The 10455-nt window shown below is 41.9% G+C and overlaps 1 protein-coding gene across 1 annotated transcript in view; it reads right to left on the bottom strand.

The window, feature by feature from the left end:
• JAM3 (junctional adhesion molecule 3) overlaps positions 1-6044 on the bottom strand; it is a 65618-nt gene extending 59574 nt beyond the window's left edge. The window contains exon 1 of the mRNA XM_045555644.1: positions 5834-6044. Within this exon, the coding sequence (XP_045411600.1) occupies positions 5834-6044 (211 nt within the window). The remainder of the gene's footprint in view (positions 1-5833) is intronic.
• Between the last annotated feature and the right edge of the window lie 4411 nt (positions 6045-10455).

The following is a 10455-nucleotide window of genomic DNA, read 5'->3' on the forward strand; positions in this document are numbered from 1 at the left end:
TTAGAGGAAAAACATGGGGGGGAAAAAAACCCAACATGCAGCTGTCTTAGGATTTGCTGCATTCTCTGTAAGCCTCCAGACAGCTGCACTTCATTCTAAAGACATTAAATATTTTCCTTAGACAAAGACATCCAACAAGGAAGTCCATGTTGGGCAGGAAGAAGTGATAGGGTACATCAGCTGACAGCTCACTTCAGGAAACATCTTTCAGAGTCTACTTCCAACGGAAGTCAATTTGACCCTGTATTTTTACTACCCAAGAGGAAAAAAACAGAGATCCTCCAGGGGTTGCCCAGCTGGCACACAGTAGGTGCTCAATAAATGTCAACCGACTATGAAGAGGTGAACCAAGGCATTAACTCAGATTATTTTGCTTGTTCCAAAAGAAGGGAGGAAGCAGGTACTCTTAGCAGCTCTCTTTCAGCTTTCCAGTTAGCCATTTGCTGAGGATGCTACAGCCGACTCCCCCACCCAAAAGCCAGTGACAACTAATCTCTCAAATGAGTTACAAAAAATACATGATCAAACAACTGAGCTTCAAGTCAGCCCCTCCTTCATCCACTGTGGCTGACATTATGAAGCTAGAAAAAGGCACAATCCACATGCTATCACATTAAACTAAACAAATTAATTTTTCCACTACTAGTGCCAAATTTTAAATTCCACTATTATATCTACTGGAAGCCAAAACAAAATGCAATTTTTTCATTATGCAAAAAATATCCTCCTCATTAAAGAACACTTGGAAGACAACACTTGGAAGACAAACAAAAGAATGAAAGAATCAGCCAGGAAAACAAATAAGTAGTAAGCAATAAGCCATGAGACCTACCACTGAGAAACAGATCCTGCCAACATTTTGGTTCATTTTCTTCCATTCATTTTCCCATAAGAGTAAGATGTTTTATGTAATTGTAATCATACACTAGATACTGGTATACCTGCAGCTTGCAACACTTAAATTATATCATAAGCATTTCTCCATCTTTTCTCCTTCTTAACCTTGTAACTGCATAAAGTAGATAGCAGAAAGATTTTGAAATTAAATCAAGTCAAGAAATACTTACCATTCTCCTTCATCCACAGCAACTAGTGTAGTAAAAACTGAGACTTTCCAAAAGTCCCTAGGACTGTTGTAATTAAGATACATAAAAAATGCCTAGATACACAGGCAATATTTAAGAAATGTTAACTGACTTTCAAGTGAGAAAGAAAGACAAACTGAATATTTACTAGAGTCACCTCTGGAAAGATATAAAAGAAATCAAATTCAGCCTCTATTCCCCAAAAATTTTTTAATATCACTGAGAAGACACAGTGGACTGACACCCAACAACTAAAGCCCAATGTAATTCAGCATGCTGTCACCCTGGCTCGTTAAGGGCTGGGGATGCTTTATTCATTTTGCACCCCAAGTATGGAGCACAGTGCCTGGTATATCATACATACTCAATAAATCTCTGTTGTACTGAAATGAACTACAGACTGAGATCTATGCTTATTTAGCGATAGGAAGGATAATTACGAGTTGAGGTTGTCAGATATATTACATAGCATGGCAGAATTTGACTTTGGGAATAACCTGCAGAAAGAAGGCTGAACCACAGAAGCCCTGGGATACTCTGAAAATGAAAGGAGACAAAAGGAAAAATATTTATATAGTCCTAATTTTATTAAATAGTTTGATGTTTCTATACAAGCAGCACTGAAACCTCTGCTGTACATATTAACTACTCATGGGAAATATAATACATATCACATAATAGATACTACCTAAAAGCAAAGAAAACACACCAACAGAAAATACTACAGTATTCAATGAACATCAGAAACAAGGGCTAATTCTCAGGAAGCTTTCTGTGTGCCACAAGTGGCAAGAGACAGTTAAATTGAGGCTTTAGCTCTCTGTATAGAGTACCATAGTGAATACTGTCCTTGCTAAACTAGGTGTAAAAGAATGTGCTTACCAAAACTTTCTTTCAGGATCTCTTTATACTCCAGTGGAGTTATTTGCATATACTGCTAGCATTCAGAGGGTACATACAAAGATTGGAAATTTGTATTCAACCCTAACAGCATCACATTCACACCACCTAATTATAAACATATCTTAAAAGAGAATCCAACTTCATGATTAGGGCATAGTTCAGCACACTCCACACATCCTAATTTCATTCACACAGATTTTCCTTTCTTTTACCCCACTTGTGCTTTAAAAAAATTCAAAGAATTTATGGAGAAGGAATTTGTTAATATCACATCTCTAACAGCTGCTAGTTGAATGTACTAAATCCATAGCTGCTTCTGTTACATTATGTGGCCATCTTAGAAGATATGCTTGATAAAAGTCTGATTTCTTCCAAAAGAACTGATTCAACCTATCCTATGAGGCTGCCTTAAGACCAAGTTTCATAGAGCTTAGGAGTTGTGTGAATGATAATTCTGTCTGGATGTAATACTGCAGTTACTATGATTAAGTATCTCTAGTAGCTATCCATTCAGTCTCCTCAGTTTGAAGCACTCAAGAACAAATGCCCATCAACAAGTCATTTGGGAATGAGCAGCTGATACGAAGTATTGCATGCTTTCAAGGCAGGTGTTCTTTGTTTTTCTTAAAACCCGCACAGAAGTCTGACAATAATTATACCTGTCAGATAATTAAGAAAAATTAAAACGACATAAAAGAATATGCCATTCCAAAAAAATGTTGCAGTAGTCCAAACAAACACAAATGGAAAAAATAAAGTTTTTTTCCAAAAATTTCCTGGGAATTTTTATTTTCAGATTTTGATACACTTCAGCACACAAACTGTCTTATCCCAAAAATGCAAACTGTTACTGTTTTAATTTTAAATGTAACCCTTCTCTCTAGGACCTCAAAGATTTGGAAACTTAGCAGTAATTACTACATAATCATTCAAAAGACATGAAGCGGCCGGGCATGGTGGCTCTCCTCTGTAATCCTAGCACTCTGGGAGGCCGAGGCGGGTGGATTGCTTGAGCTCAGGAGTTCGAGACCAGCCTGAGCAAGACCGAGACCCTGTCTCTACTAAAAATAGAAAGAAATTATCTGGCCAACTAAAATATATATATAGAAAAAATTAGCCGGGCATGGTGGCGCATGCCTGTAGTCCCAGCTACTCGGGAGGCTGAGGCAGGAGGATCGCTTAAGCCCAGGAGTTTGAGGTTGCTGTGAGCAAGGCTGACGCCACGGCACTCACTCTAGCCCGGGCAACAAAGCGAGACTCTGTCTCAAAAAAAAAAAAAAAAGACATGAAGCATAACATTTGTAAAGTTGAATTGCACCTGTCATGAATTCAATAAAAGAATATTTTATACACAAACTACATAGCTTTGAACACTTGATAATTTGGTTAAACTGATAAGAACTCCAATATTAAATGCAATAATACACCTAACCAAAACTTGGATTAACATAAATAATGGGAAGATTTCCATATATACCATCCTGAGCAAGTTTCTGAATCTCCCCATACTTCTATTTCTTTATCCACAAAACAGGCAAAATAATAGTAACAACCTCTTAGAGTTGTTACCAAGATTCAATGAATCAATACATACTACATTTTTATAATAGAGCCTGGCAAAGGGTAACTGCTAAAGAAATGTCTGCTATTATAACAGAAACAGAAAAATTTTAAATGAGAGTAATAAATAATAATAGTGATTGAAAAAATAATCATAAAAAAATTTAAAAACACAGTTGTCATGCCTGTGGAACAATAAAGTTTTAAAGTATGCTTAGGATACAAACCAAATAATTAAAAAAGAGCCCCCTACTAAAAAAAGATAGCTACATACCTTCAAAGTGGATTAATACATTCTACAACCTTGATTCTTTGCCATTAGTCCTAGTTTGCAAAATTTGATCCTTACCTCTATTCTCTGCAGGTAAATTCCAGCCCTTAGTAGCCAGAAGCCACAAAACTAGCCCCTCAGGGAAAGCAAAATCTGAGGTCAAGGGTATGTGAAGCTCTTAGCATTTTCTAGTTTTATTAACAAACTACCAGATTGAAACTCATTCCTGAACTAAACTGCCAAATGTTTCTGCAATAAAAACTGCAAAATTTCATGTGAACAGACCGTTTCAACAATAGGGAGTTGTTCCAGGCTGGTGAATAGGACAGTGTCAGTGTGACCAACACAGCACGTGCTGGACATTCCTGACACCCTTGTCCCCTGCCTAGCCTCTGATCACTTATATCTTCCAACTACATCTGGTTTTGGAAATCACTTTCAGGCAAAATATATGGACATCATCTATATACTGAAACTCATCCTTTGTCACAGAGCCCTGTTTCTAGCACTTCTGACCCAGACTCTCACTTTTTACTACCACCATCAAGAGCATCCCATCAGAATAAGCACCAAACACAGGAACGCTGTGTTTTCCCAAGTCTATCCAGCCTCACTCTGGAACAGTCCTTTCATGTTTTAATTTGTATGTCCTGGAAAACATCAAGGGATGACAGTGGCAACTAAGCCAAACGATAAAATGACCTAAAACTGAAAAAGGTCCTGGTCCGGTTACCAGCAGATGCCCACCCAGGGAAGAAGTGTGGTGTAGTGCTTTAAGGTAGACATGAGTTTGAGTCTTCTCCACTACTCAGAATCCAGCCTTGGAAAATAGACTTCACTTGACTCTGAAAACGCGTTAATAAAACGCACCTCAAGACTAATTTTACCAAGCATATTAAGGAAAAAAGATTGCAAACATTTAAAAGACGAGATTTACAAAATACTTTTTCATGTCCTACTTATTTAAAAGGGGTATACTGACAATGTAAAATAACTTACGAATAAAAGGAAAAGTTTATCCCATAGTCAGATAAAAAATAAATAAGTAAAATAAAACCCACCTCACAAAGTTGTTGCAAGGAGTAAATGAGATAATGGAAGTGCCTAGTATATATAGTACATGCTCACTAAATGGAAGCTATTTTAGTCCTCCTGTCTAATTGTCCAGGGATATGCGGATCTAATGAGAATTCCAACAATGGGAAAGAAAATGAACAAAACTGCCAAGTTTATGAGTATGTCTTGATCAGATGGCCCAAATGCTATTTCCAAGTCTGTGTGGTCTCTTCAGCCAGGCAGAGGCAAAAAAGGTTGATACCCAGGCGTTTTACTTCTAGGAAGGGAAAGCAGTTCCTTTGTTTATGGCAAGAGTCAAATATTAACAGCAGATCCCCAGAGGGCTGTGACCAAGAAGCCGGACAAGCTCCGGGAGTTCTGCCTCGTTGGTACTTCGCGACGCCCCTCCCTCACTGTCCACTTCTCCCGGGCACGGCACTGCTCCTCAGCGTCTTCTAGCAAGTTCCCAAGCCCACGCCGCAGCGGCCGCAGACCTTCCACGAGGCCGTGCCCGCCTGGGGTGAGCGCACCACCGGGGATCAGCCCCGCCGGGTCAGGCCCCTCCCCTGCCCGGGCCAGGCCCACCGCCCCAGTCGGTCCCACCACCGGGAATACGCCGCCGCACGGCACAGGGTCCCCCGCCCGGGTCACACCCCCGCCCGGGATCAGCCTGCCACCGGGCTGGACCGCCGCCCGGGACAGACTCACTCCCCGGGACGGGCCCCTCGCCCAGGACTAACCCCGCCAGGGTCGAGCCGCCTGGGCCTCCCACGGGCCCCCGCCCGACCCGGCCCGGGTCCCGCCCCTGCCGCCCGGGCCCCCGCCCCTCCGGCCCGGGACCCCCGAGTCCTCGGAGCCGGACCGCTACTCCCGCCCCTGCTGGCTCCAGCCGTCTCGGCCCGGTCTGCTCACTTACCCCCAGACCCTAGTCTCCCGAGGCGGAAACGCACAAACTCACCCCTGAAAAGCAGCAACAGGAAGAAGTCGGGCAATCGGGGGCACAGCCGGAGTCCTAGCCGCCGCCTCAGCGCCATGTCGAGGGGAGCTGAGGGGCCCGCGGCCGCGCGGCGCACACAGGAGTCCCCGCGCGCATGCGCCCCGCTGCCGAGACCCTGCGACCCGCCCCCAGTTACCATAGCGACCACCAGGCCCGGCCGAGCCGGCACCATGGTGACAGAGGAAGCTGAAGTCTGGTTGCTATGGATGCAGCGATGCTCTGGATCGGGGCCCAGGGGGTCTCTTTCAAGGAACTTGTGGAAAGAGTGGGGAAGCATGTGCAAGAGTGGGGCGAGGTAGATTTCTATAGCTGTAGAATAAAAACATCACTACAGGTCGGAGAAGGAACGCTCCATTAAACTGTGGGAAATGAAGTGTCTCTTATTTTACAAATACGGATAGAGCCCAGTTATCTTGGAAACATTATTGCCTTCACATCTTTTGGGCCCCCGATTCCAGATTCGATGAAAGGAAAAAGCGCTGAAATTTGCTTAAAACATAATCAAGACACACATTATACAGCACATAAAAGCAGTGTCTTGCTAAAATAAACATAATTTGTGTCTGTGGTAGATCAAAAGCAGGATGGTATACCCAACAGTTTAATCTACAAAAAAACAGGCTAAGTCTTTGCTCTGATTTTTGAATACTGAGAGATGGCAAGACTAGGGAAGAAAATGGAGCAGAATATTATGAGGACCAGCAGACAAGATGAGGGGAAGAATAAAATGAACCTGAAATTGGACAGGAGAATCTGCAGTGTCGTTTAATACTATGGAAAATCCTTGAAAACCTTTTATTATTTTATCTAATATAGAAGTAAATCCCCTAGTATAGAAAGTTGCTCCCAGAAACAACAGAGTAACAACAGAATTCTGAGCATAACTGTTAGTAAAATATGCCAGAGTTTCAACAACTAATATTTTTTAATATTTAACTTAAAGACTTCAATTTTTCATAGTCATTCTACATTTTCTGGTATTTTTAGTTTTTTGCAACATACAACTATATATAATATATATACTTGAGATATATATATATATATATATATATATATATATACACACACACACACACATGCCAAGAAGCATGAAATAGATCAAGGTTGTTGCCAAAGATATTCTTCAACTTTCATCACTATATAATCTCCTTTTTAAGTCTTTACAATTGTTCAAAATTTTATGTGAATTAATTATCTTCTCAAAAATCTCATAAAGACAGCTTAAAATTATAAAAAAAAAACTCATTCACCCATTATGATTTTATTTCTTTTCTTTCTGAAACCTTCTTTGTGTTTCAGGTCACTATGTACCAAAGTCACAAGTAAAGTGTGTAAAAGTTATTTTATAATGGTGGCCTCTCTCCCTTCATCAAACACAAAATAGAGAAATTGAAAAGAAGAAAATTCTTTTTAGGCCCACTGACATTTTTTTCTGTTTTCTTTTCTCTTCTATTCCCCTTAGCTCCTGGTCACATGGCCAGTCATATTTACCTAACTGAAGGAACTGTTTTGATTACTTGGGAAATGTGAGATGGGCTTTGACTGTGGACAGACTACAGTTTTCAGAAACCAGTGCCTCTTTTCTCCCACTGAATTTCCTGTGTTTCCATTGTGTAATGGTCTGTCTGTTAAATGGTCTTCTCTGCTAGGGAATCTTTTGAAACTCAGACTCAGATTACAAAGAAAGGGTGCATGAATATTCTATAAGGGGCAGAGATTCTTAGGAGAGTGGATGGCAGGTGCTTCATTGCAAAACATTGCTTTCCTCCACACATGGATTCCACATGTCATTGCTGGTGGCTGAGACATGATCCTGGAAAGGAAGCTTAACTAGGAACGTGGTAGGGCAGGGTGGGACACATGTGTCTGTTCCTCCTTAGGATTTCATTGTTCCCTAGAGAGCTCTAACACTGTTCAGAAGGGAATCAGAGCTCAATGAGGCCAGAAGCAAAGCTCTGGAAGTATTCTGTGAGCCAGGCTGAGGAGTCTGTGCCTCTGTCACAGCATATCCATCTGGGTATGCTCATTTCTAATGTGTGACTTACAGAGAAGACATACTTTTCTTTCAAAAGCTCAGGGAACTAAATAGGCTTGTGCTGAACATAAACAAAAGCATTTGCAATACTTTTCAATACAAACACAAAGTGCAAATCAACTGGCAACAAATAGTGGGTTTTTCTGTGAGACTTGCCTCCGGGCAGACTTGAGGAGTCTGTTTTGCGGTTTTTTTTATTTCAAAATATTAAGGGGGTACAAATGTTTTTGGTCACAGATAGCTTTTATAATGCTTAAGTCAGGGCTATTAGTGTGCCCATCACCCGAATAGTGTTCATTGTACCTGTTAGGTAGGTTTTTACCCTTTCCGTCTGTGTTTTTTGTAAACTTGGGAAAGTTACATAACTTCCCTAAACCTTGGATTCTTTGTCTGTAAAATAGGGATAATAATACTCACCTCAAATGGTCATTGTGAAGATTATGTGAAATTAACACCTGAAAGATACTAGGTGCTCAATAAATGTTTATTGCCTATGCTTCTTCCTGTTCCTGCTATTTTGGTTCAGATCAGGCAAAATGGTTGCAATATTCCTGGAGAGCTTTGATAAAGGAAAGGACCTTCACTCTGGAGGGGTGGTGGGTGGGCAAAGGGGATGAGAAGTAAAGGGGGAGTTTTATATCCATGTGTGTTTATGTTCTTTGTGTGACATATTCTTAAAAAGTAACACCATCATGGTTTCTGTTCCTTCATTGTACCATTATACAATCATCTGAAGTCAACCCTCACAGCTTGAGAGAAGTGGGATCATTTGACTGAGAGAAGTCTCTGACTCCAGAGTCCGTCCATTAAAGCACTTCTCTTCAGGGCTTAGCAAAGATCTGGTTACATTTCTGCTGCTTCAATCCTCCTCCCTTCAAGTTCCATCTTCCTCCCAGTGTTTTCAACTATGTTCTCCCACTTTTTACCCCAACTGTCATCCCCTGCTTGTTCTCTTCAAAGTATTTCTTGAATTCTATTTAAATAGGAAAACCCCTCCAGCATCCATCTAAGGAAATAGCGCAGACAAAACTTCCATCTCTTCCAGTAACATATGCTGCTTATGTTCTATAGAAGAAGGAAAGTTCTTCTGCAGTTCAATTCATTTGCATATTCCTCTCCTTTGTAGTGGTCCAGTTGACAAAGTTCGTACTAATGCAAAATTTTTGTCAAGTGGCTTCCTAGAAAGAGGCCTTTATAAGAAGCTAGTTAATAAACCTTTCACAATTTACTAACCAAAAGGTGGCTAGGTGTTCCTGTGCTGGTGTGTGTGTCTTTAAGTAAGCATATCATACATGCCAGATGTTAATGAAAGTCACCCACTTATGTTAGAGCAGAAGTTGAAGTGTCCTGGCTGCACCTCCATCAGCCAGGGGCTCTTTTCTCACCAGTGCACATCAAAACACAGCACAATAACTGAGAGTGGACAATAACATGCACAACACAAGCCCTTTGACGTAGAATTTGCTTCCCCAAGGCTGAGGTACCTAAGAATTACAAACCCCAAGTTCTAGTGAAGAATGTCACCCACACTGCCTCTATCAGGGTGTCTGCCTCAGTTCTTTCTTAAAGGATGTGGAGAAGCAAGGCTTGGCTGTGTGCCCCCTGCAGACACCAGAGAGGGGGTGTCAGAGATAGCTAGTAAACAACAGTCCCCAGACACCCTCCAGGAAGGACACAAGTGATGACATAAAACAAACCAGCACTTTTATTTCCTTCACTTGATCTGTTGAATGTTCACACTGGACTGGGGGAAGAGGTGAGAAACTGTTTTCCTAGACTGCCCCAGGGCTAGGGATAGCGATGAGCCTGGAGGACTGAATTGGATTGAAGCAAAAGAGTGGGGGAGGTGATCTCAGGGTGGGGCAGGAAGGCAAACGGGTACCTGCTGTGTGGGGCTCCAGTTATGTGCCTCCAGGATGCTCCAACTCCTTTGTTTACAAATGGGAGGTATTTTTATTCCAGCTTTCCAATTAGAGGTAATTTTCTCTTCACACAAATTGCACTATGGAGTGTTTATTTCCTGGCAGCACCGGAGACAGCACAAGTCTCTCTGCTCTCCCTCCTGTGCCGCCAGGATCCTGCACCTTAGACAGAGTCCTGGCTGGAGTGAACCCAGGGCTTCCTGAGGGCACTGGGCCCTGGGGTTTGCGTGATAACTTGTGCTGCTCAGACCTTCCAGGGATGAGGAGGGCACTTGTTTGTGGTTGGCACTGCAGAGGTTCTGGATATTCTGTTCCAGTACTGGAAATGGCAGGGGGCAAGGGGGGCATTTGATCTCATTTCCCAGGTCTCTAATGTGATGGAGGTTATTCTGCAGGAAACCTTTTCCCCAAAGATGATTCAATATCATGCCTCTTAAGCAAGTAGACAAGCGTTCTAGATAAGACTCTATAGTTTCTCTTTAATCCCATGGAATTATATTCCCACAAAATTTCAGATCAGGAGGAATGGATGTGTTTGGTCCTCTTGGATGGTGTCAGAATCCTCATAGCACTCATGCTGCTCAGCAGAGACCTACTCCAGTGGGGATGGCCACCTCAGCCCCTCT

Source organism: Lemur catta, chromosome 7, assembly GCF_020740605.2.
Source record: "Lemur catta isolate mLemCat1 chromosome 7, mLemCat1.pri, whole genome shotgun sequence".
In the NCBI taxonomy this organism is placed as follows: Eukaryota; Metazoa; Chordata; class Mammalia; order Primates; family Lemuridae; genus Lemur; species Lemur catta.